Raw genomic sequence first — 25,121 nt, 5'->3', positions numbered from 1 at the left:
CAATCGCCTTATTTAAGCTAAATAGATGCATCATATGCTATGCATTGTAATGGGAAAGCTTAACAATGTGAATTAAAGGTTTATCATTATGAATACCATAACATGATAGTAAAATTCATACTGCCATAAATGAAACTTATATACATTACGAACAGCATAGCATAACATGATAGAAAAACACATCCCATTATGAATAGAAAAATGCATATCCCCTAGTATGGGAACCGTTTCAAAGAAAAATAAGGAAAGACGAAATAATGATCTGGAGAAAATCAAGAAGTATGCAGAAGACTATCCATGTGTGGCATTCGTTACAAATCCGGATCTTCCGAATATTATGATCAAGAAGATGAGAGAGGAGTTTGAAGGAAAAGCAAAAATTCTTTTTGTTAAGAAGAAGATGGCAAGTGCACTTTACAACATCCCATCTGTGCCAAAGGGAACATACTTTCTTGTATTTGGACGAGAAGCTGCAATGGAAACCATAAAGTCATATCACTACATGGATTTTCTTGAAGAAAATGATGTTGCTCAGCATCGCGGTATCATAGAAAAACAGGCCGTCAGAAACAAAAATATACAGGAACTCCTGCCAGTTTCTTGCAAGGATGGACAAATGCAGCTGACTGAAGACTATGTTGTGTGCGAACAAAAAGATACAATCGATGCTTCAAAGGCAGCCATCCTTAAGTTCTTCGGGAAAAGACTAAAGGAAAAAAAACTACCTGTCCTTTGTATCATGCAGTCCTCAGGCTTGATAAGAGTATCTGAAAATTAAAGATTTATTGGATTTCACTTTCAAAAAAAGACCTACTGATTTCAAACTCAGTAGCGTTGGCTTCGTTCTTTGCTGTCTTCTTGAAAAAGTGTTGTCCCTCGACTTTGAAGGTGTTTGCATACAGAGAGTTAAGTGGTTTTCCTTTGTAATCTTGCAAAAACACTCTAATAAGTGCTTGTGATCGTCTTGTAGGAGACTTCATTACATCCTTTCGCAAATTGATGCATTTCTGTAGATCTATTCCAAGCACTTCTGCAAATGCCTTTGCTCCATCCTCCTGTACAATGCATATTGCTAAAGAAGCCACAATCGATGGGTGCGTGCTTTCTAATGCCCCAGAATTATACGATAGTACAAACAAATACACAGCTCTAAACGTATCAAAATTATTAGGGCATATACTGAATGTCTCAGATACCTTTCTTACCACGCCAGGATCATCAATCTGCAAAATCTCAACAAGCTCATCTATACACGGATACATCATATGTTTGCTCTTAAAACGAGCCATCGAATACCTAATCGCTTGCACTAACGACTTTGTACAAGAAACAAGATCCTCAGGATCCTCAATCTCTTTCCATTCATTGACAAGCCTTGCCACTTCTTTTCTGATAAACAGCCTCTGCTCATCAATGTATCCAAGAAGATCCCTGTTGAAGCATCCCAGGTCCTTAAGCATGTATGTGTCTATGCCAAAATACATCCTTTGTAATACCTCGCTAGGAATGCTTCCAAACATCTTAAGAATTGCAAAGCACCTATCAAACGGCTCCCTTTTCAGAAACACTTCAAAGTATGCATTTGCGTACTGTTGGAAATTCCCAGGTCGCTTTTTAAGATAGAAAAAAAGTCTCATGAGTTCATCATGTGTCCATTCTCCACTAAACTGCTCTTCCTGTCCAAGCTTCATAAGACACTCGGCGATCACATCATTTGCATACGTCTTGTCCTTGACATCACATTGGCCTAGTATATGTTTTAACTGCTCATCAGACAGCTCAAACATCTCAAGAATACTGATTATCAGCTTGCACGGCTCTTTCTCATTCAAGTCAAAGTATTGAATATACTCCACTGCTGAAAAGTCCTTATTACACAAAGCAAGTCCACAGCACACAACAGGATCCTTAAATTTCAATTCATGTCCGTCGGTCATCAGTTCTGCACCTGGTGCTCCAAAAACCTTCCTTACAAAGTGAAGTGCAAGCTTCCTTCCTATATAGTCTCCATTCATGCTCAAAAACTCAACGGCACACTTCGGATAGTTCTTGCACACAACGTTGAAAACCCCATACACCTCACCCTCCACTTCTTGTCTCTGATATTCGTCAATGCTCAGATATATCGAAACAACCTCCGTCAGTACTTCTGCAACAAGTTCAGGTGAGCTGCCTTGTCCAAAAAGTTTCGTCCAGAACTCTATTGATGCGCCAAATGTATACACATCCTTCCTAAGCCCTTTGAACACATAGTCATACATCTTGCATAGATTACGGATCTTCGGCGCCTTGTCCTTCAATCCATTCAAACACATTATCACTCCTTGACACACCTCCATCTTCGATATAAGCTCAACCACGTCCCCTAAATCAAACATGCTCATTCCATCACATAAAAACTCAATCGTCTTGTTTGGAAACTCTGCTCCTCTCCTAAGCACAATTCCACAATCAAATGTCTTTGGCATCATCTTCAGTGATTCTGTGAGAATAGGAATAATATGTTCCGCATGAGAGTCATCAAACAACGGCATGTATGCATTTGCCATAACTGCACACCCTTTCTTCAGTTCGCTCTTCCTCTCCTCGTTGATTTCCTGGCTGTAGTTGCACAGGTACATAAAATTATCCAGTACCATGTATCCCATCTTATCTCCATACGAAAGAAAGTCAATTATGATCGAAAAAAACTCAGGAAACTCGTTGGGCCATTCGTAAAGACCAAGTAGGGCAAACACTTGTGCCGATTTCCTTGTTTTTACATCCTTGACTGTGTCTTTCATAAACTCCGCCTCATCTCTCAAAGATACACCCGCCATCTTTTTGGCCTTGATTCGCTGTTCAACAACCTTCAATGCATAGAAAACAGCTTCCATTGTGTTAGACGCAAGTAGTGCTTTAACAGGCGACAGGTCTGGGTGGTTAATGTATTTTTCAACTTCGCACTCTATTTCGTGCATTACTGAGGGATCGCTCTTAAGTTTGAAGAGGAGTTCCTCAAGCCTACTTTTCATTTAGGGAGGGTCAGGAATTCTTGAATTTGTCTGAAAGCAAGACACACCAATGATACGAATACAGTGAGTGTATGCTGCATATATTGCGATGTTTAATGTAAATTTATGCTTGTTAATACACATAAAACGCTATTTTTGATGTATATGCATGATCATTATTGCACTTTTACATTCTATTAACTAGATGCTGTGTCATCAGTCGTATATTATATTATTCGTGTAATCCTAATAATGTTGATGAACAGAAGATAACATTTGTTAATGGAAATTCCCAAATATATTTGAAAAACATCTCTACCAAACGTCTTTACTAAAGTATACTAAACAATTCTACAACAAAAATATCATTATAAAGATGGTTTACTGAGTTTGTATTACACTCAAATATCATCTAATTACAAGTCAATACATTCACTTGGATTCATATGTCTATATACATACAGTAGATGAAACTACAGAATGAAAGAAATCAAATAAATCAGAAGGAATCCACCTGCAATTATCCCTGCAATCAAATACTTGAAGTTTTTCCAAAACATCTTTGCTTTGGTTGCAGATGCTACTTCTCTGTGCTGTTCAGTTGTCTTCTCCAGCGTAAATGTCTGCTCAAGCAGTCCTTCCTCTACATCAGCAAGCTCTCGTTGCTTCCTAAGTTCATCTTTTAACACATCCTGCAGTTCCTCAATCTCCCCTTCAATCTCATTGGTAATTTCATCTGCCATAAAATATCTTCAAAGCATACACCAGCTACTTATACCACATATTCTCTGCAAAGTTTCAAAAGATTCACAAACAAAAACTCAATGCCATGCAATGCTTTATTTAAAAATGTGATCTGTAAATCACAGATTGTCAAAGATGCTTTCAATTGCCTGATAGTTCAGCTTCCCTGACATTCTCTTCTCAAGACTTCTGAATGCATCAACAATCGAATCATACTCCTCAATCCTTCTCTTCTTTCTATGCTTCTTCACCCCACTCTTCATTCGCTTTTCGCGTTCACTCATAAACTCTCCATACATCTCCTCCCATACAATCTCTCTCTTCCTGCTTTCCTCAGGCGAAAGAATGTTCCTATCAATCTCATCCTCATCGTACGATCCTTCGCTGTCAATACTGCTCTGAGGCGTTGAGTATGGAATGCTTTCGCTGCTTCCTGACTCAAGTTCCTGCTCTTTTACCTTCTCCATTATCACCCTCATCATCTTAACTGCCGGAGGATCCTCTTCCTTCTCAAGCCATGTCGCATTGAACTCCTCAATGCTAAGATTCGCACTCTCCGTGTCTCCAATCTCCTTCAGCCTTCTGTTGATCGTGCTCACAGACACATGAACAGTCCTGGCAATCTCATAGATACTTCTCTCCTCCCCAACTATCCTCGATGCCACCAGTAGTGCTGCTCCACACAAGTTGTTTGGCCTTCTACCAACCACTATCCAGTCCCTTTTCATCCTACTGATTAGCCTCAGTGACAGACTCAGTACATCTTTGCTTTCAAACCTCAGGCGCGACACAAACCGTGGCATATACAGTGACGGATCAATCAAAGGTATGTCTATATTCAACATACTCGTTATCCTCAAAAAACTCTTTCCAATCTTAAACACATCAATCCGAAGCGCATTTGAAAAGTCCATCAGCATGTGTGGCGTTCCCTCCTGTCTGCACACAATATATATGCATGCACTCAGTGTGTAAAGTATAGATTTCCCCTTACTCAGGTTGTGCTGCAGAAGCAGCTTGTACCATCTGAACGAGCACTCAATATGATCTCCACCAAGCCCAAGCGATGCACATATTCCACTTATTGTGTTCTTAATATAGTAGCTCGGATCAACAAATCCTGTACCAACATTCCGTGACTCAATGTCAACCATCTGCCCATTCAGCGTTGCCTTGCATCCTTCCGTGTTGAAATTCAATGCTGCAACTATTCCGCTCTCCTCCTGCACCATCCCACACACCATGCAGTACACTGCTCCATGCATCGTGTCGGTTGTGAATTCCTCCGATGAACAGTTCTGGCACGTTCCCATGGGGTTCCAGCTCCTTTCATCAATAACAAACTAAATTATCAGCCCCTTTTATATGTCCCAGAAATACATTTAATTTCATCAATGCAAAGCATTATTCATACTCCTTGAAAACATGCCGGTCTTTCCATCCACAAAAGTCACTTGCAAAAGTCACAGGCTGTTTAAAAAGCTCATGTCTTTCCTTTCTTCCCTCCAGCATTCCGTTAAACTCCCCATCGCTTATTCGAATCTTCTTCGTTCCCTCCTCTTCTCCAATAAAACTAACAAGTTGAAATTTATATTCTTCATCTTCCTTTTTACTATTTTCTTTTAGGCTCGACTCTATAAACACTTTAGTGAACTCATCAATGCTCAGGTCCTCCTCAAGAGCATCTCTCTCCACCTTGTTAATCTCGCTCAAGCTCCCCCCGCTTCTCATAAGCATCCGAAGCTGTGAATTCTTCGGAAGAACCCTCAGCACATGCAGAATCGACTCCTCGCTCCCCACATTGTATCTATCGCTGAGGTAATTCTTGATCGTAATCTGATAGCGCAGAAACGAAAGAAGCTCTGCTGTATGGTACTCACTTTCCTCATACAGCTCGTCAACAACAATCCCATACATCAACTCAGCAACAACACCCTTCTCGTGGCTTTGCTTCATTCGATGTCCAAGCTGCTCGATGTAAAGCCTCATCACATCGGCAAGCACATTGAGTGCTTGGTCAGTCGTCCTGTCAAATCCACTCTGTGCTAGTATCTCTACCGCTGCTAACTTCAATATCTTAAGATTCATGTTGGACTTCATTCAAACCCAAGGAGTAATTTTTTCGTCTTGCAAAACCATTTCTGAAATACTGCTCTAATGCATGAAGCAGGACTTGCCAATCACAATACAGTATTCATTTACTTTTATTCATACTTGTATCCCATAAAAACATATCTATTCAACTATGCAATCATTCAATGCCTAGTCGCTTCTTAAGCTCTTCTAACTCACTTAAAAGTGTACAAAGCTGAAACTCAAATCTCTTCTTAAGGATGGGATTCAGTGCATTCTCAACCTGCTTCCTCTTCTCCTCCACACTCGCTTCAAGGCTTTCTAGCTCCTTGTTCCGTGGTTGTTTCGGCTTCTCCTCAGTTTCAATAAGCTCTGCATGGGCATCTGATTCATCCCGGACATTCTTATCGTGCACTTCAATCTTATCTACAAACTTGTTTTCAATTTCTGCTGCAAGCGTATCCAGGTCGTCAGAAACCTCCTTGTCATCCTTCGACACAATCTCAACACTCTTGGCTCGGATGTCCTTCTCTAGCAGCTCATTCACCCTCTTCTCAATCTCTTCAACATGTTCAATCTTGTTGCTTCGCTTTCTGAACCGTCTTGCCTTTGCATACTTCAGTGGAGGACTCAATCCACACATCTCGTGTATCTCACGCTCCCTGTCAAAATCAAACCCATCATGTGGATACACAATCACTAATGTTGATATATCTGCAACCTTATAGTACTGCCTGTTGTCCATGCTCTTCTGTGATTCAACAATACAAGGCAGTCTTACAATGATACCCGGGTACTTCTTGAGCTTGTGAGTCAAGACCACCTTTCCATTACTCTGGATATCTATTAGTGACTCCTTCAAGTCAACCACATGTCTGATGGATTCATGCAGTCTCAGTATGAATTGCTGCTCCATGGGCTATGTCAATAACAAGAATCTGTATTATGCATATCCTGAGTGCTTACAATAACTCATAGATGTAGGTGTGCACCTACCCTGATGAAAACAGAAGGAGGTGGCGCAGTTGTCAAGTTTTTTAACGAAGTAGACACATCGGATGTAGAGTCTATCTGCCTTGTAATAGCATCAAAACTTGAGTCTCTGGCCAATACCTGTGAAAACAGAAATGAAATGGCATTTCCAGCGGATACCGTTAAGGACACAATCGAACTGTGTAGCAAATTGAAAGAGAGAACCCCGCATCACAAGATTCCTACAAAGTACATTCAGCATATAAGAGACAATAAAGAATCAAGTAGCTATTTTAATGCATCGCAAGATGCTCTGAAGAATGAAGAAGATCGCATCATCACAAAAAGAAAGATGTTTGCTACGTTCAGGAGCATGATAAAAGACATGGATGCTTTGTGATACAAGAGTGCGTTTGAAGACTATATATCAGTATATTGATTCAAGTGTAAAACAACCTGAACGATGCATAAAAAGCATCAATGTTGCATGAGCATAATTTTAAATAAATTCATAGCAAGTTAATGCATTATTCATGTGTTTGTAGTGAAGCATGCAGAGGTAAGACTGCAGAGACTCCGAATTACTTTGGAAGCCCAAGAGGCCAGGGGAGAGCAATTTTTTCGACAAGAATGAAAAAAAGGAACAGCCCATGATGAACGAGCTTTTTTTGGGCAATGAGTCGAACGATATGAAGATACAAAAACTAAAGAAGTATGTCGAAAGTGAGGCATTCCTTGATGCGTGTTTCTTTCCACACAACTTTCTTGAGGGGTTGGCAGTGTTTGCGATTGGGGTGCTTAGAAACACAGAACCTGAAAAGAAAGCGCCGTTTACATCAGGTGGAAATGAGGCACGATACACAGTGCTCCGGATATTGAGTAAGTTTGTGCTTGGAAAGACGCATGGAGCAGAGCTGGTGCAACTACTTCACGTGACATTAAAGAGTGACAATTTGCCAAATATGATTCTTGCAATGAAGCTTCTGAGTTCACTCAGCAGGTCGGGAGTGATATCTGGAGAGCTAGGAGATATACATGCCGGAGTTGTATTTGGAGTGATGCACGATTTGTTTGGCAACATTGATACGGGAGACGAGGGGTTGATTGAGATGTCTCTTTTTGCAATTGGCGAGATGTTTGATCATTCATATGTGTTTTTTATGGGGGTGGGACGTTGTGAAGTTAAGCTTGAACAGTTTCTTGCCAGGGCGTATCGACATGTAAGGATTGCGATTGACAACCGGCAATTCATGGACCTTGCGGCACACAGAAGGGTTTTCTGTGTTGAGATGTGTTCTATGATATGTGGATTACTGAAGCTTACGTGTGAGAATGCCTCGGTGCTGATGAGAATGGGAACGTATCAGATGCTTGTGATGGATATTGCACTGGTAGGAATGGCGTATTGCCCACCTGAGTGTTTGGAGATGCGAAGGGAAATATGTTACTGCTTTGGAAAGGTATGTGCAGGGAGTAAAGATGCATTTTTGTTTGCAATAGAGAAGGTCGATATGTTCTCTTTTCTGTTTTCTCCGGACATGCTTGGTTCTGGGATGAGCGGACTCAGGGTATTTTTTGAGTTATTTGGGTTGTTTCGGGACGTACTTAGTAAGTCTATGAGCCTAGATTTTGTAGTGCACATATCTGAGGTTGTAGTAACTGTTTGCTGCTCGGTTGAGAAGATATGTAATGAGATTGAGGATGGGCAATTGAGCGAGGGCATTGAAGGCAATGAATGGAAGCTCCGAGTGCACATTGAGCTTATGAAGATGTGCTTGAGAGAGATGGACACAGCACTGAAGCACTTTGTAGCAAGGTCTGTGGATGCTGAGGATATGAGTCCGATTTATGCCAGGAGTTTTTATGATTTAGACACGATATTTACAAGTGTTTGCAGAATTGTAGGAGTGATAAGCAAGGAATGTAAAGAAGCGAATGAGAATAAAGAAAATGAAATAAAACAAGGAAATACAGATGGGGCAGATCGTTCGTGTGCAAGAATACATAGCCAAGGTGTGTACAAAGAGAACAAAGAGTCATTGAAGGAGATGATGTTTTTGTTTGTGTGCTGTTTTAAGGAGGTGATGGGGAGGATCAGAATGGCTGATAAGATCGGAAGTATTGATAGGTTTTCGACCACTGAGATTCATGTACTGCGCAAGATGTTTGAAAGGTCGTTTGATGTGTTTTTGTGTGAGGTTGGTTGGAGTGAGTATGTTGTAGGGGAGTTTTACTCAGTGTTGAGCATGTTGTGGGAGAATGTAGCAATGGATATTTCCGAATGTTTTTGCGAGAGAAGCTTTGAACTGTGGATCAGAAGTGAGAGGTTTATTGGAGTTTGGAAGGCAGTGTGTAAGAATGCAGTTTTGGGCAATCCTGTTGTGTCTTATGGGCTGCGATGGATTCTTACCGAGATTGGGAAAGGAAGGGTTGAAGAAGTCAAGTGGACAGTAAGGCACTTGGTGCTATTTTTTAGCAACAATTCAAAGAAGATAAAACGTACGAATGTGTTTCTAATGCACAGGACTATATCTGTTCTTATGACGAAGGATGTGAGGAACATAAAGTGCTTTGAGGTTCTGTTTGAGATTTTTGAGGCATTCCGAGGGATGCCTGAGAGCAGTGCGTTTTTCCAGAAGTACATCTTTGACAATTTTCTTCGAATTGTTGAGCACCTGATGCGACTTTATGACAGCCAAAAGAAGGAGATTTTTGTAAGGTTGATATTTGCACTACCTGTAAGTGTGAACCTTGTAGAAGCGGATATTCATGTTCTTGTGAGGCCGATCGAGAAAGGCATGTGCCTTGATATGGGCACAAGGATAAGAGCGTTATCTATTCTTATGTATGTGCTTGACTTTTCAAAACATGATAAGATTGCAGGACTTGAAGATGTATGGAAGAAAATCATTAAGGGTGTTTATGAGGGCCTGAGAGATTCAAGAACATCGCTGTTATGTTCGAAGATTTTGGGTAAACTGAAAAGCTATCATAAGATGCTTGTAGATCATGGGGAATGGAATGTAAAGAACATGAACTCTAAAGTGATGCAAATGATGGTTGGTGGAGATATATCAGTGTGCAGTGTTTTTTTTGAAGCTGTTGAGAAGCTCAGGGGAGGATATGAGTGCAGAGAGATGGAATTTAGATCTGAGGGAACGATCGTAAGATTCAGAAAGGTGTGTGGAAAGGATATTGGAGACGAGGAGAGAAGGATTGCATTTAAATTTGTTACAAAAATGTTATGTGGAATGATTGGAATAGAAACAGTGAAAAGGAAGAAAGTGGCATGCGACTTGAGAGAGATTGTTAACGAGATAAATAATTCTGAGGTTGTAGTGCTTGATGTATTAGAATATGTATATATGGGGAAAGTGGAGAAGGATGTGAGATTGGCAGACATATGGATTGATATGCAGTGCATATATGATGGAATTCTTGGACTGTTTAGTTGTTATGAGACATGCTATGAGGAGGATGCACAGGAGCTCTTGCACAGTATTTATGGGTTAGGTTTTATTAATAAGATGATAGTATTTTATAAAGGCAGAGATGAGAGGATGGATATGTTACCTGAATGTGAGGTGCTACTTGATGCACTTGCTGAGTCTTTTAGGGATATTGATAGTAAGATGCCATTCAGAATGTTTTTGACGATGATACAACAAGGATATGAAGCAATAGGAAAGAAGAGTGAAGGATTTTGGAGTGAATTTTACGGAAGCATGTTTTTGAAGTTTGAAGGGTTGTGTAAATTATCTGATGAGAGGAGTAAGGAGGCAGGCATGAATGGAATGTTGTGTTTAGCAGCAGTGATGCCGCCAAGAGAGATGGTGAGACTAAGGATGTGTGTGAAGATGTTTTCGAATGTGTATGGATACTTTATACCACCTGTTGGAGAAGACTACGAACTGCCGTTGAAGCTTGTGATTTTTATACTGAGATATAAGTATGGAATGATGAGACGATGTGCAAGACTGGAAGGAATAAGTGATGATTTAGAGAGTGAGCTTGGTGTATTTGTTGAAGGATTGTATGATACTAACAAAAGAGTGGTTGAATTTTCTAAGCGGGTTCTTTTGGAGGCGATGAAGAATGAAGCATCGGGAATACTCAGCAGACACAAAGGAATTATATTTAAATTTCTGAAAAATGAGTATGTGATTTTGAACCGGACGATGATGATAAGGCATCTCGAGGTATTTGTGTTTTGTGTGACGAATGGAGGAGATATGTTTGATGAGTCTGAAATGAGATACTTGATTGGTAAGTTTATTGATAATGCAATGCATAATGAAGAGCTTAAGGAGATTGAAGGAGCACATAATGGATATGAGGATGTTGGAAAAGAGATGTTTAAAGGATGTGAGTGTGAGAGGAGTAGAGGAGACGATGAAGTTGTTGATATTGGTGGAATATTTAAGAATTTGAGTGAGTTGAGTGCTAGAGATTGTATAGAGATGTGTATGGAAGGACTACCTGAAGTGAAGTGTAGCAGATGTATGAAAGAGATATATTTAAATGGAGAAGCACGGCAACATCAGTTTGCAAACGAAGGCAACGAGCTGATGTATTGGATGAAGGAGTTTTACATGATAGTTATCAAGTATTCGAAGAATGTAGAAGAGATAAGAAATGGGATGGATCATGTAATGAGGCATGCGAGTGAAGATATAACAGATTGCATAAGAAGGATGTATATACAGAGGCCTATTGATGTAAGGAAGATATTGTTTGAGCAAGTGGAGATAATGATGAATGAAAGGCAGGATTACAAGGCAGTTATCCTGCTTGCTGGAATGCACAATGTTTTTGAGATGCCTGAAGACTCTAGAGTTACAATGATGGTTATGAAAGCGCTGAATGAGATGCGAACAGCAAAGGAGTTTTTGGCGATGATGCATGACGAAAGGAATTCTATGTTTTTTAAGGCGCTTGAGCTTGGACTTTTGCTGAAGGGGCAAGAGCAGGTGTATAGCGAGATTTTGGAGACATATGTGGCTTTGGATGGATATGGGAAGGATTATGCAAAGAAAGCTTATGCAAAGATTTTGAGCAGCATAGGAAAGATTGGGACGCAGTTTATTGGATGTATGATTCGAAGGATACATGAGTCTGCAGTGTATGAGTTATGTGTGAATCTGTGTAATGAATCTGATGATTTCAGTGGGATGATGTCTGAGATGAAAAATATGATTGCAGAGAGGATTTCTCAGGCATATTTCCGGATGGAGGGAGTGCGTTTGTTTGATGGGAAGGTGTTTTTGAATGCATACAAGCTGCTTTGCTTGATAGGGTATGAGATGAGGACGATTGATGTGCAAGTGATTCTTGGGATGTATTCTGAGATGAGAAGCCGAGCGAAAGGGGGATATGAAATAAGGAGACTGATAGGAAGATGTATTAGTTTTTTCAGTGTGGAAGATTTTGAGATGCTATTTAAGGATGATCCTTGGTTTGTGATGATTGAAGGGATTGATCCTGAGTGTTTTAGCAGCAAGCTGAGTCTTCAAACGCTTAAGTGTATGTTGAGAAGTGTTGACAAGAAAGACAAGGAGAAGATCCAGCGACTTGTTGAATGCTTTGGAGATAACAAGCACATGCTGATAGAGCTTTTTGTTGGGATGGGGATAAAGAGTGAGGAGCTTTTGAGGTATGCTCGAGAGAATATACAGAATGTGAATTTAAGAGGGGTGCTTCTGTATTATCTTTGTACTTTTGAGACAGGCAGCATGTATTTTGAGATGTCGTTTAAGATGCCTTATCAAGACCGAAGATATACGATATATTGCTTAGAAAGGCTTGTTGATACAACGGATGTGTCAGTATTTGAAGAGATAATGCTAGTTGTGCTGAGGTCTGAGGTACGATCGAAGACAAGTGGATGGATATTATTTCCGTTGATGATGTCTAGGCCTAAGTTGATTAGCAAAAGAATAGGAATAGAGCTTATTGGGATGATATGCAAGCTGATTAAGTCGAATGTGCGATCGCAGGTAAGGATTGGATTTAGGTTGTTTAGGGTGTTGTATGATAGATACTGTAAGTGGAATGAAACGATGGAAGAAGGATACTGCGAAGAAGGAATGATGAATGTGTATACTATGATGTTTGCAGCATATGTGAGTTCTGAGAAGGAGAGTGTTGATGAAATGATTGTAGGATGTAAACTGAAGCTGAACCTAGAGCTTTTGAACCTGGTACCTGAGAAGGTGAATACAGAAAGGATGTTGAAAGCAGTTGAAGAGGAGATGCAGGGAGATAAGTGTGAAGAGTATAAGATGGAAGTGATTAAAGCCATGCTGGAGGTTGTGCCATTGAGTGTTTGGATGATTGGAGAGGTTATGATAGGAACTATGCAACGAATAGTGAAAGGAAAGATGATAGATTATAAAGAGATTTGTGTGCATATTGAGAATGATGAAATCAAGTATACGGGAATGAGCTTGTATAACTTGATGAGTATCTTGTGTGACATTATGGATGCAGAGATGAGCGAGGATGTGGAAGGAGACCTAATGAGTTGCTTGCTGATTCTTAAATTCTTGATTGCAGAATATAACAAAAACAAAAGTGCAAAGTATTTTGAATGGATAGAGAATGGTATTGAAAGGATAACATATGAACTTAGTGAAACTGAAGGGATGGAGAGTGTGATTTGTGAGATGTGTTCGATGTTTATGGAAGCGCTTAGAAATGAGATATTGGGTGTTGAGATGGTAAGCAACAAAGTGTGTATTATGATGCCTGATTTGAGAATATCACTTTCAAGGAAGATGGAGATACTTGATCAACTTTCTGCAAAGGGATGTGATGAGGATGTTTTGGGGATGTTAACGTTGTCTGCTGTGAATAAGTACAAATACAGTGGAGTTTGTATAGGCAATGAAGCACATGAATTTTTTATGAAGGGACTGTGTTCTAGAAGTAAGGAGTTAAGAAGAGGATGTATTGATTTGCTAGATGTGATAGTGCCTCGTAATGAGAGTTTAAGAGTCAGATGGTTGTTGAATGTGGACTGGAAGGAATGCAGAATGGTTGAATATGTATTTCTGGTGATGATGATGTACTCACATGATGATGTTAGAATTACGGTAAAGAAGAGTAGAGGTTATGGGATAGGAGATAGAAGTGTATGGAAGAAAGAATGTGTGGAAGAAGAACCAAATATGTGCATTGAAAGTATAGAGAATGTACTACAGAATGCAATTGAAGGAATTGATGTTTATAGTGATGGGATGAGTGTTAATGAGATTGTAGATCTCTTTTACATCATGCAGGACTCTGTAAGAGAGGTCTTGCCTGAAATTCTGAAGAGAGCGATATACAGGATTGAAAGAGCAGATTATGGAGAAGTGTTTGAGGAGTTTTCAGGGTTTGTTGAGCAAATGGCAAGCATGCCTGAAGTGATTCAAAGTTTTATGCAAGGATTTGAGTGTATACTGAGATATGCAAAGGATGAGTGTAAGGATGGATTTGATAGGATGATTGAGAAGTTTTCAGGTGGAGATGGATGGTATGGGATGTTGGAGTATGCAGACGAGAAGCAAAGAATGAAGATATATGAAAGGCTTTTGGATGAAGACGGGATGTTTGGAATATGGCGCAGTATGTGTATTTTTCCTGAAACGATGCAAGCAAGCTTTTTACAACAGATCGGAAAGGTTAGAGATGCACAGATGAAGTATGAGGAAGTACAGAAGAAGGCGAATGATCGCAAGATATCGTTTGAGAAGGAGGAGTATGGTGAGTGGCAGAAGAGATGGGTTGAATGTGCAAAGGAATTGCAGCAGTGGGATGTTTGTTATGAATATGGAGTGCATATCAAGAATTATGAGCTTGAAAAAGAGTGCTTATGGCACATGTGTGACTTTAGAAATCAGGGAGCATTAGGAAAGTTTAGTGAACTTGAATGTGTAGGGCCTAGGTTTGAGCAGAGATTTTATGAAGCTTTTGGAGAGTTTTTTGTTAATTCGTCTCTTGAGAAGATCCGAGGATGTATTTCTGATGGAATTAAGGAGCTTCGAAGATACCCAACATGCTCTGGGATTGGATTTAAACTGCAGATGTACTTGCAAATTATGATTGAGATGATTGAATTTGAGCCGATGTTAATCAGCAAAGCGGATGGAGAAACACTGGCCTCTGTTCTATTCAGATGGAAGGACAAGGAACCATGTGCTCTTGATGGGATTGGAATATGGGGGATGTTTAAAACATGGAGAGTGCATGCATACTCTAAGCTTGGGATTGTTGATAGAATTCAGATGGACAACAATACTGGCACAAGAGGATATGGAGATTTGCAAATGAATGGAAGAGTCCATGTAGGAATGGCACATACAGGTGCGAAGAGTAGTGGAAATGAAAATGGAATGAAAATAAGAAGAGAGATTGCGATTAGAGCAGGGAATGAGATGGCAAAAGTGCTGAATGCATTTTCGAAAGCAGCGATTGCGCATGAATACAATGATGTGGCGCTATTTCAGTTGAAAGAGGTATTTGATTTGAGTAGCATTAAGGTGTGTGATGCGTTTGAGAAGGTTATGCATGAGCTTATGTGTTTTCTTAGTAAATGCGAATACAAAACAGGATTTGACCAATGCAATCTGACGAACATCCAGTACTTCAATGATATGCAGTGTTCGACACTGGTTGGGATGAAGGGAATGTTCTGTGAGAAGATGGGTAAATTTTCTGAGGCAGAGAAATATTACCTGCAATCTGTACAGGTATGTAATGCGCTTGGTGAGAGCTGGCTTGCATGGGGAAAGTTTTTGATGAGCAGAGCAGAGAAAGAAGAGAGAGTGGAGTATGAAGAGAGTTTTTTGGCGATTCTGCAGGGTGTTATATACAGTGATGGAAAGAATGCGTGCAAGGGGATATTGAAGCTGCTGAGGATATTAAAGAAGGACGGAAGTGTATGTGAAGAAGGCTTGCTTGAAAAGATACTGTATGAGGCAGATATGTCTAGGTTTGTGTATTTTGTGCCTCAGTTTATTGAGCTTCTGGACAAGAAGGATGTAAGTGTTGCTGAGATGGTGCTTGTTAAGATAGCGCAAGAGTATTCACAAGCAGTGGTACGACCTTTGAAGCTGTGTAGAGAGCGGTTGAGGATGCGTATGTATCCTAGGAAGTCTGAGAATGAGTTTATGATGCACATGAACAAGCTGAAAATGAAGCCTGCGAGTGGGAATGAAAGATACGATGCTGCAGAGAAGAAGCATTATAATGTTTTTCTAGAGAATGTTATGCGAGTGTACAATCAGGTGAAGAATAGAAGGTATGGGAGAGAGCTTTGGAAGATGCAGTGCTATATCTATGAGTCGTTCAACTCGTGCAGGTTTAAGGAGGAAGATTTGGTTTATGAGGATATAGAGAAGATTCTGAAGAATGCAGTGCAGCATGTGATTGGCCGAAAGGCATTAAGTGCGATTGATCAAGTGGGAGTTCTTAATGAGATGATATCGCATGTATCGCTTTGTGGAGTTGGTAAGGAACTGAAGGATGAGGTGATATCATGTGTGTTTAGGATGAAGAGCCTGTGCCCTCTTGAGGAGATATCCGATTTGGTTAAGTTTAGAAGCAAGCTGAAGAGGGCTGTTGAGGAATCGTTTTGTAAGAATGATAGGTTTGGCGAAGCAGGGATTAATATGATGCTTCATAGATCTGTACATGAGCATCGGATGTTTGAGCAGTACTGCGAGATAAGGAGCAACTACAAGCGCATGGTGAATATTGAGATGTTTGAGCCAAGGTGGAGCTATTTGCATAGGAAAAGGATTGGTAGAAACCGGATTCATGTTAGAGGAAGTGATGGAAGGATATACAGATATGAGATACGAAAGATGAAGGGACGAAATGGAGGAGAGCTGGTTGTGCCACAGATGTCGTTGATGGTTAATGAGATCATGGGTGAACATGTGAGGTTGAGGAGAAAAGAAGCGGAGTTGAAGCTGTTTGTGCCTGTGATAATGTGTGAAGACCTTGTTGTTGAGTGTTTCAAGGAGCCTGTGCATGAAATGAGTGATGTTTATGAAAGGATGTTGAATAAGTATGGAATGAGTGTGGATGAGTGTGTACTGCTGTATTTGAATCATTTTGCATCGTTGTATGAAATAGATGAAGAGGAGATGGATGTGATTGGAAGGAAATATGATCTTAAAAGCAGGATGTTGAAGAGAGCGACCAGAGATATTACGAGCAAGGGTAAAGGCACGACATGTGAATGTCCAAATGTCAAGAAAGATAGATGTATACAGCATGAAGAAGTAGATGCAAGCATAGAGAATGATGTAAAGGCAGTGATATGTGCGCAAAGAGAAAGATATGCGCTGAATATTGCACTTAAGAAAACTTCATGCTTAGGATGTGGAGAAGAAGGTATAGAGATTGAGCCGTGCACTTATAGATATGATGTGACGAAGCACCAGAAGCAAGAGGCATATGAGAAGATGTACAATACGTTTAGAGATGACAGCAGCATTGAAGAGTATTTCAAGAATGAGTGTAAGAGCTATGGAAGGTATTTTTGGATGAAAGACAGGATGCTTGTGAGCTATTCTATGAATACGGCATTTCTGTATCTGCTCTCAATTATAGACAGGGATGTAAAAAAGCTTGTGGTTACTAAAGAATCTGGATGTTTTATGAATAGGATGGTGTGCAATGAGATACATGATGTGTTGAGTAAAAGGAGGATGGAAGATGGAGTAATAAGCCCTGGATATCAGAAGTTTTTTAGGAAAGAAGGGATAGAAGGAACGTTTTTGTCTGTTATATATCATTTTGCAGAAGTGCTGAATGAAGGAGATTGGTACGAGGATGCATTGAAGGTTTTTGGAAGTAGAATGATTGAGGATTGCGCAGAAGAGATGGTAGAAAAGATTTGTAGAGAAGGAATGGAGAAGGTGAGACATGTTGTTGGCAAAAGCGAAGATGGAACCTACAATGTTATACCGATGGTTAGCAAATGGATGGATATTTTGAATGTTGGACAAGTGGATCCAAGATGGATTGCGTGGCTTTAATGTGATGCGTGACTGATTATGCGTATTAAATTGGTTGATTTTATGCAAGGTGTACATGTGCGATGTAAGTTAATTGATTTTATGTAAGATTTTGTTCATGTGCGATGTAAATTGGTCAAAAGTAAGCATGTGAAGTGACCCATGGATACTGTTTTAGTGAGACTGATTGATAGGATACGTCCAGAGATTGAGCATGATTCTCTTCATGTTGAGAGAAGATTTACAGCAGAAGATATCAAAAGATATCTGAAAACAGTTCTTGGGATGGAAGGTAAATACAGACTTTACATTGCTGGAATACCATTTGAAGGGAGCATTGATAGTAATATAGTTGCAAGAGAACTTGAAGTTGAGAAAGGGGTGACTGTTGAGTATGAAATTGATTATCAAAGCACACCGGATGTGTGTGTTGATCTTGATGATACAGTGATGTTTCTGAAAGTTGCTGATGAGAATTTGAAGATATGGTGCTGCACTTACAGCGGAATTTTGAATATTTACTCGTGTATTGATAAGATGATTTATCAGGAAGCAACAGTGGAATGTCGTGGGATAAGAGGAATGGCGGTTGGAGATAGATTGCTAGCATATGATAGTGAAGGGAAGATTATTAGAATTGATGATGCCAATATATTGCTTGAAATTGCAGAAGATGTGACAAGTATGACATTCAAAGGAGATGTGATTTTCATTGGGACATATAATGGAGGATGCTATGTGTATGATCAAGAGCTTAAAAAGGTGAATGAGTTCAAAACCAAGGTTGTGTTTGTATCAGTAAGTGAGGATACAGTAGAGTTTGTGTGTATTGATGGAAATACGTATGAATGGCATTTTAACGGAGAATGCAAGAAATACAAACTTGGTTATAATGTTACTGCAGTTGACATGAAAGGAAATACAAAGGTTATTGGAACTTCTTCCTCAGGCATGCTTGTTATGAACAATAATCAAAAGTCGTTTATAAAAACAAGTATTAGATTGAGCACTGCACTGGCGATAGGAACTCATGATATAGTAGCGCAGGCATCGCAATATACAGTCTCTATTGTAAACATAGGTAGTGGAGAAGAGATACGAAGGATTGCAGTAGATAAATGTATTATAGGTGTTGGCTGGGTTAAAAACATGCTGGTTATAGCATGTGGATCTAGTATCCGTGGATATTTTATAAATTATTGACATAAACTGATATTTAATAAAAGTTATTTATGTAGTTCTTAATAATAAACTCATTTATGAAAGCATTTTTATTATGGAGTGTTCTATCGTCGCTTTAATAATAATATTAGAATAATGTTGGCAGAATAAGTCGTTCAACAAAGCACCTTTGTCCTCTGTATGTTACCAATGGAACACCAGGAATGGCTCGTATTCGTTGTTTTAGAGCAGTATCTGATGTTGCAACAATGTAGCATCTGTGTGCAGACACTCTGTTTAAAATGCAGTCATCTGCATATGTGCCTTTATGATTGCATTCTAGCCTCTGCACCTTGCCATCTCTCATGAGTGATAATGCCACTCTAAATGGTCTTCCTAACTTTTCAAGCTCTCCAATAACACATTCTGTAACGCACATCTTTATGCTTCCATTAACGGCCTTCATCAACTGATGCTCTATGTCTTGCTTCTTTCTTATACAATCGTTGATGAAGTTTGTATCCACAATAATGCTGTATGGAGGTCTGAACACATGGTTGAGTAGAAATGCATCTGTGTTTCTCGGATTCTCTTCCATCTCTATGTTTTCCTTAACCACCTCAACTTTCTTTCTTTTCATTACATTTATGACTTTTTTGCTCTTTACTGCATGCTTTACTGACATTACCCCTCCATAGTCATGTTTATTTCAATATTTCACACGAGCTCATCAAGCGAAGATTCATGCTCATACAATGGCTCGAAATGACTGTGTGCATAAAGTATTGAGATACTTTGATTGTGATCTGCATATGTATCAATTACGTCCTTTCCAACGTCCACAATCTTAATTGCTATAGGCATGCTATTTGAAAGTGCACAGATCTCGATGCATCCTGCATGCTTGAAGAACGGATTCACGTGTATTGAGCAGTATTCATCAACACCCATGTCTGGAATGTATAACTGGTACATATCTGAATTGCACTTCAGCTCTGTGGACACAACAAGTCTCAGATACGCAACGCAATCATACCATGTGTATAGCGGAATATCTTCCACTATGAGAGTACCATCCATAACGCCTTTCAGCACTTCAACAAATGTTTCATGAAAACCTGAAAAGCCCAACTTTTCAATCCCGCGTGAAATAAACCTCGAATTTATCTGATCAAATACATTCAACAGTGTTTCAAATAACTTATTCTCAGTACATACAAGATCTACAAGGGCCACTGCATATGAGATATACAGACAATTCCCATCACGGATGCATTCTCTGAATTGACTATGTGTTTCCATTATTCGTTGCATCCTGGCAAATGTTTCAGTGTTTATGAAACATCGATGCAGAGATAGGTTCTTCCTAGTGCTTGTTGCAGGTTCAACCGATGTGCTTGATCCATCAATCTGATTGGGTTGTGTGTCTTCTTCCATCAGAAGGGGTGAGTGCAACATTCTATTGAGCAATACAGCGTATCAGAATGCGATCTCTACAATATGCGCTATTTGTATTGTTTGGATGCGATGCATTACGTCATAGCCGATTTATGTATTCTATCAAGACCCATCTGATATGAAAAAAAATGAACTAAGGAACGAAAGCATGTCGATATTCATTAATCTCATAAAGACAACCATTGGATCTGGAATTTTGAGATATCCGTTTCTGTTTAAGACGTATGGTTTATGGTACACAATAGCTCTGACGCTGATCTCTGCACTGGCATCTCTGTTTGGGCTATGGATGTACATCGACTTGAACGACTTCTATGGATTAGATAACTCAATGTCTACACTCGCTAGATACATATATCCGCCACTGCAGAATATTGTGAATGTTACTGTGTCTGTAAAGTGTTTTCTTGTATGCATTGCATATCTTGTTTTACTCAAAAACAATGTGCCTAGAACAGTAAGTGCAATACTTGGGATACAGGATGAATATCCAAATCTATGTCTTTTTGTAATAACCGTGTGTATTTTCCCGTTTGTTATTATGCATAGAATAGACAAGCTGAGATACACATCTCTGTTTGGATTGATTGCTGTAATGGCGCTTGTGGCTTCTTCAGTTGTCATCTATGCTAAATCTAGTGATGTAGTGATGCAACATACAGTTACCAGCAATCACAAGCTGTTTGGCGAGCTTGGAAGCTTTGTCTTTGGATTTACATGTCATCAAAATATTTTTTCTGTTCAGAACGAAATGAAAGCAAGCAACAAATCAATGCTAAAGCTTACTACGTTTCTTGTACTAAGTACAGCGTCTCTTATATACATAGTGTTTGGTGTTACAAGCTACCTAGCTTTTGGCGACAAAATGAAGGAAAACTTTTTTGAGAATCTTCCGAGTGGAATACGAAACACTGTGGCTGTTTTCTATTTCTTTGTAGTTATGATGTCGATTCCACTGCAGATGCATCCATGTAGAACGTATTTTCTAAACTTGTTTGGAGCAAAGTATTCTATTGAAAAGAAGTATGGACATTTAAGGTTTGTTACTAGTTTGTTCATAATGGCTTTAGCATTAGTAACTGCGATGAGTGTGAACAAGATGGAGAGGTTATGCGAGATTATAGGTGGGTCGTTTTCAACATTGATGTGTTTTGGATTTGCATCAGTGTATCATTTCATGGCTTTCAAGCACCGAAGGCTTGAAGTTAGGAAGATCATGGCGCTTTTTGTTCTTTTGTATGGAATGGCAGCGTTTGCCTCGCTCTTTGCTCGCCCATGAGAATGTACCTGACTATTTGATTTATTTGGATTTGTAGAGTTGAAGGTGAGAGAATGCTGGGAATATACAGAAGAATGAAGTTGTATATGTAGATGCATGTTGATTGATGGGATATGCATGTTGATTGAACACTATGGATATTGTAAGCTGAAACATGTGTCTCAGAATGAGTCACAAAGTATAAATTTTCGATATTGTGTGTTTGAAGTGATGAAAGGGATTTTTGCAGTGTCGGTCTTGCTGAACCGAATGATATGCTGGGTATCTGAAGTGGGACAATCTACAATTGAGCCAGTTGTTGATGAGGTAGCATTGAACCAGATGAAGATTCCATTCCTTAGTGGACCTTCACATAGTGGAATTGGCCTATTGAAGAATCCTGCGATAGCTGCTGAAATACAAGATGGAGTTCCACTATCGGCAATTATGAGTACAGTGAGTCCAACTTCAAGCATGGAGGGTAGTTTCTATTCAGACCTGAGTCTTAGCATGGCACCCATAGTAACGTATTTCAGCAAAGAAATCGGAAAGTTTCGTACATGGTATGAATCTGTTGAAAGTATAATGAGTGATCAGATGAGAAAAGAGATTGTTTCTGAAATGTATACGATTCATAGCGAAGACAGTGAGTTGGAGACGTTCTGGGCAATGATTCAAGGGCCGCTGTTAGTGAATACAATGCCTTCACTGAATGAAAGCTTTAAAAAACTAGATTTGATGGTGAATAAAGAAAAAACAGAGGGAAGTGAATACAATTATGAGTTCAACGAGCTTCTGAAAGCACAGACTGATAACGATTTGAATTATCTTGAGGAATCAAAGTTTGCCATAACGAATCTTGAGCTTGGAATCTCAAGGTATGGGATGAGGATATTCACTGAAGTTGTGGAGCCATTTTTGAACTCAACAGTTAATTTCAAGAGTTTACAGAGGATGCTAGGGAATATGGTGGGAACATCTAAAAGCTTATTAATAAACTGACCGTTTCTGCTAAATGTTGATTTTTTATGTTATAAGGCTGTTGTTATGCCGAACGGTGTAAGATTAAAGAGTGTGTTATTAAGGATAAGATAATATGCTGATAATGTTTTTGCTAGTGATTGTTATAGGCATGTTGAATGTTTTTATTGACGAATATTTGATGAGAGTAAATTATTGAGTATGCTTATTTACAATGATTACATCAATGAATGATTATTGAAAGTGATTGATCAAATAAATAAATATATTAATAAATAGTTATACATTCTGAAACGAAATACTTAATATTTGTTGCGGGTGATGTGGCCGAGCGGTCGAAGGCGGCAGACTTAAGATCTGCTATCGTATGATGTCGTGGGTTCGAACCCCACCGTCACCACTCCGTTTTGAACATTATATTTTGTTTTATTTACACTCAGTATGCTCAATACAAGGCATAAAAAGCTTGATACATCAGGCTAGAATAACACCAAAAAGATAAAACGATTTAATAAAGCGTTATTGGGCTTGCCTGGTTCGTCTTAATCATCACTCCGTTAAGACTCTGCTGCCCTTTCTTCAGGTATGAAATAAGCAATCCCATCCCGCACCTAATATTTTCATATATGTGCTCAGGATCCATCCCAGTATGTCCTACCGGGAACGAAGTAACTGCAAAGTCCTTGATTCTCAACTTATACGACTTCTTTGCCTGCTCAAACACTTTCGAAACATCGTCATCATTCTTCATTATATACGGAGTCTTTCCATGTCTAAGAATGTTCTTCAACTGATAAACCTTCTGATACCCAGGGCATAAAATAAAGTACTTATTCGTCTTAAACAGTCTTTCACGTATAGACTTCTTGCTGTCTGCACTGATCTCCTCAATTGACACACACGGTATATCCTTCTCTGTGCATTCCTTCATGCGTGCTTCGTCCGCAATCACAATCACTTTGTCCGCTCTTCGCACCTTGTATGGAAAAACCATGTCCTTCGACACCTTGTTGTCCTTCTTAGCATCATACCCCTTGAGATTCACTTGTATCTGTATTGTATCCACCTTCTCTGGCTTACATCCAGCCTTCAGGCGCTCAATCACTCCAGTTATCCTCTTGGCTTCAAGAAATGCCAGCTGATCATCCTGCTTGTGAATCATTAGCCCCTGCTGAGTAAAAAAATTTAAAGCTTTTCGTTACTGCACTTACTATGGCTTCAAACCATAATTGTATCTTGCTCAGTAAACCCAGCCATAAATATTACGATCCTTTTGTAAGCCAAGCCTTACACAATAAATATTATGCACATAACATATTAAACAACCTACTTTATTAAAATGTATCTATAAACACTGTAATATAAAACAGATATTTGTGTTAATACATAATCAATTACATATCAGCTTCAGATTGTCATGTGTAGTTGCAATGAACCTTATAATGTTGAAGCATATTGTCCTTTCTTGAAAATCTTTTGCTACAGTCTTTGTTCAGGCATTTAAAAGGTCGTAGTCTAGTATGCACAATATAATGTCGTTTAATTCTACTCACAGTGGGCAATTCCATTGTGCATCCTTCATATGGGCAAATGTACATTTTGATTCCGTTCCTTGCCTTGTATGTGAACATGGATGTTTCAAAGTCGGCAAAACATTCGATTTTGTCATCTGCTGGATCTAGTGTTTCTGTAGATAAATGCTTATATGCCTTCTCTTCAAACAATGGCTTCTGTACGTGTTTCTCGGATATGTTTATTTCTCCCAGAACTTCTCTCTTTCTCCTTCTGATTTCTTTTTTCTTCTCATTCAGGCTCTTGTTCATTTCCATGTAATGATTAATTCGTTCTCCGATGATGTTCTGCATTTCTATCTCTGCTTGAATAATCAGATATTGTAAAGATATCAGTTTTTCATCTACTTCCGAACTAGAATTGCCATTATGTGTGTTTTCATCGCTATGTTGTTCTGTAACTGTACTGCTTTTTATTACTGCATTAGTGTTTGAGGTTTTTCCTAAGCTACATCTTTGCAAACTTGATAGAGAACTATGCTTAGCTACTTTACAATGCAGCATGCATACTTCTGTGCATGATGAATTCGATCGATCATCTGCACAGTATTGCTTGATATTTTTTCCTGTATTTGTCGAATATGTATCGACTTTACTTATTATTGAGCATTTCTGGTGATTGTTATACTGTGAGTCTTCAGAAGAGCTGCTAGAGTCGAGTTCAGTATCTGCTCTGCAACTGAGCATGCTGATATACACATCATTGCTTATATTACTGCTCTGTGTTGTAAAGGAGTGTGTCTCCTTATGCTGCCAGCCAATCAATTATTCTGATTTACTCAGCAATGTATTTCAGATTACGCACGATTGTTTACAAATATGCATAATGCTTTATACCATAGACATAATCAATTCAATCGATCAATGTATTTATGACAAGATATTGCTGTAAAGAGTGCTA

General features: G+C 39.2%; 15 protein-coding genes and 1 non-coding gene across 16 annotated transcripts; 7 read left to right on the top strand and 9 right to left on the bottom strand.

Moving 5' to 3' along the window:
- Positions 1 to 217: 217 nt before the first annotated feature.
- On the top strand, positions 218 to 778 carry M896_012080 (ribosomal protein L10-like protein; the record flags this gene model as incomplete). Its single annotated transcript, XM_014709108.1, has 1 exon — positions 218 to 778. The coding sequence occupies one exon, from the start codon at positions 218 to 220 to the stop codon at positions 776 to 778; it is 561 nt and encodes a 186-aa protein (XP_014564594.1).
- Positions 779 to 782: 4 nt separating this feature from the next.
- Positions 783 to 3,014, bottom strand: M896_012070 (uncharacterized protein; the record flags this gene model as incomplete). The annotated part of the gene is made up of 1 exon (XM_014709107.1): positions 783 to 3,014. The coding sequence occupies one exon, from the start codon at positions 3,012 to 3,014 to the stop codon at positions 783 to 785; it is 2,232 nt and encodes a 743-aa protein (XP_014564593.1).
- Positions 3,015 to 3,466: 452 nt separating this feature from the next.
- M896_012060 (uncharacterized protein) lies at positions 3,467 to 3,736 on the bottom strand (the record flags this gene model as incomplete). The annotated part of the gene is made up of 1 exon (XM_014709106.1): positions 3,467 to 3,736. One exon carries the CDS (start codon positions 3,734 to 3,736, stop codon positions 3,467 to 3,469), a length of 270 nt encoding a protein of 89 aa, XP_014564592.1.
- Positions 3,737 to 3,856: 120 nt separating this feature from the next.
- Positions 3,857 to 5,050, bottom strand: M896_012050 (putative transcription initiation factor TFIIIB; the record flags this gene model as incomplete). Its single annotated transcript, XM_014709105.1, has 1 exon — positions 3,857 to 5,050. One exon carries the CDS (start codon positions 5,048 to 5,050, stop codon positions 3,857 to 3,859), a length of 1,194 nt encoding a protein of 397 aa, XP_014564591.1.
- A 91-nt stretch (positions 5,051 to 5,141) lies between these two features.
- Positions 5,142 to 5,837, bottom strand: M896_012040 (uncharacterized protein; the record flags this gene model as incomplete). Its single annotated transcript, XM_014709104.1, has 1 exon — positions 5,142 to 5,837. The coding sequence occupies one exon, from the start codon at positions 5,835 to 5,837 to the stop codon at positions 5,142 to 5,144; it is 696 nt and encodes a 231-aa protein (XP_014564590.1).
- Positions 5,838 to 5,988: 151 nt separating this feature from the next.
- Positions 5,989 to 6,726, bottom strand: M896_012030 (uncharacterized protein; the record flags this gene model as incomplete). The annotated part of the gene is made up of 1 exon (XM_014709103.1): positions 5,989 to 6,726. One exon carries the CDS (start codon positions 6,724 to 6,726, stop codon positions 5,989 to 5,991), a length of 738 nt encoding a protein of 245 aa, XP_014564589.1.
- Positions 6,727 to 6,810: 84 nt separating this feature from the next.
- On the top strand, positions 6,811 to 7,182 carry M896_012020 (uncharacterized protein; the record flags this gene model as incomplete). Its single annotated transcript, XM_014709102.1, has 1 exon — positions 6,811 to 7,182. One exon carries the CDS (start codon positions 6,811 to 6,813, stop codon positions 7,180 to 7,182), a length of 372 nt encoding a protein of 123 aa, XP_014564588.1.
- Positions 7,183 to 7,432: 250 nt separating this feature from the next.
- M896_012010 (FAT domain-containing protein) lies at positions 7,433 to 17,812 on the top strand (the record flags this gene model as incomplete). The annotated part of the gene is made up of 1 exon (XM_014709101.1): positions 7,433 to 17,812. One exon carries the CDS (start codon positions 7,433 to 7,435, stop codon positions 17,810 to 17,812), a length of 10,380 nt encoding a protein of 3,459 aa, XP_014564587.1.
- Positions 17,813 to 17,953: 141 nt separating this feature from the next.
- M896_012000 (uncharacterized protein) lies at positions 17,954 to 18,994 on the top strand (the record flags this gene model as incomplete). Its single annotated transcript, XM_014709100.1, has 1 exon — positions 17,954 to 18,994. The coding sequence occupies one exon, from the start codon at positions 17,954 to 17,956 to the stop codon at positions 18,992 to 18,994; it is 1,041 nt and encodes a 346-aa protein (XP_014564586.1).
- Positions 18,995 to 19,100: 106 nt separating this feature from the next.
- M896_011990 (Fcf1 domain-containing protein) lies at positions 19,101 to 19,637 on the bottom strand (the record flags this gene model as incomplete). The annotated part of the gene is made up of 1 exon (XM_014709099.1): positions 19,101 to 19,637. The coding sequence occupies one exon, from the start codon at positions 19,635 to 19,637 to the stop codon at positions 19,101 to 19,103; it is 537 nt and encodes a 178-aa protein (XP_014564585.1).
- A 32-nt stretch (positions 19,638 to 19,669) lies between these two features.
- Positions 19,670 to 20,389, bottom strand: M896_011980 (uncharacterized protein; the record flags this gene model as incomplete). Its single annotated transcript, XM_014709098.1, has 1 exon — positions 19,670 to 20,389. One exon carries the CDS (start codon positions 20,387 to 20,389, stop codon positions 19,670 to 19,672), a length of 720 nt encoding a protein of 239 aa, XP_014564584.1.
- A 139-nt stretch (positions 20,390 to 20,528) lies between these two features.
- On the top strand, positions 20,529 to 21,689 carry M896_011970 (putative amino acid transporter; the record flags this gene model as incomplete). The annotated part of the gene is made up of 1 exon (XM_014709097.1): positions 20,529 to 21,689. One exon carries the CDS (start codon positions 20,529 to 20,531, stop codon positions 21,687 to 21,689), a length of 1,161 nt encoding a protein of 386 aa, XP_014564583.1.
- Positions 21,690 to 21,899: 210 nt separating this feature from the next.
- On the top strand, positions 21,900 to 22,670 carry M896_011960 (uncharacterized protein; the record flags this gene model as incomplete). Its single annotated transcript, XM_014709096.1, has 1 exon — positions 21,900 to 22,670. The coding sequence occupies one exon, from the start codon at positions 21,900 to 21,902 to the stop codon at positions 22,668 to 22,670; it is 771 nt and encodes a 256-aa protein (XP_014564582.1).
- Positions 22,671 to 22,966: 296 nt separating this feature from the next.
- On the top strand, positions 22,967 to 23,049 carry M896_011950. Its single transcript has one exon. It is a non-coding gene; the product is annotated as a tRNA-Leu (tRNA).
- A 108-nt stretch (positions 23,050 to 23,157) lies between these two features.
- On the bottom strand, positions 23,158 to 23,811 carry M896_011940 (putative ribosomal protein L1; the record flags this gene model as incomplete). Its single annotated transcript, XM_014709095.1, has 1 exon — positions 23,158 to 23,811. The coding sequence occupies one exon, from the start codon at positions 23,809 to 23,811 to the stop codon at positions 23,158 to 23,160; it is 654 nt and encodes a 217-aa protein (XP_014564581.1).
- Positions 23,812 to 24,064: 253 nt separating this feature from the next.
- On the bottom strand, positions 24,065 to 24,907 carry M896_011930 (uncharacterized protein; the record flags this gene model as incomplete). The annotated part of the gene is made up of 1 exon (XM_014709094.1): positions 24,065 to 24,907. The coding sequence occupies one exon, from the start codon at positions 24,905 to 24,907 to the stop codon at positions 24,065 to 24,067; it is 843 nt and encodes a 280-aa protein (XP_014564580.1).
- Between the last annotated feature and the right edge of the window lie 214 nt (positions 24,908 to 25,121).

This window comes from Ordospora colligata (genome assembly GCF_000803265.1).
Source record: "Ordospora colligata OC4 chromosome Unknown contig_01, whole genome shotgun sequence".
NCBI lineage: Eukaryota > Fungi > Microsporidia > Ordosporidae > Ordospora > Ordospora colligata.
This window is presented reverse-complemented; position numbering and strand designations above follow the sequence as displayed.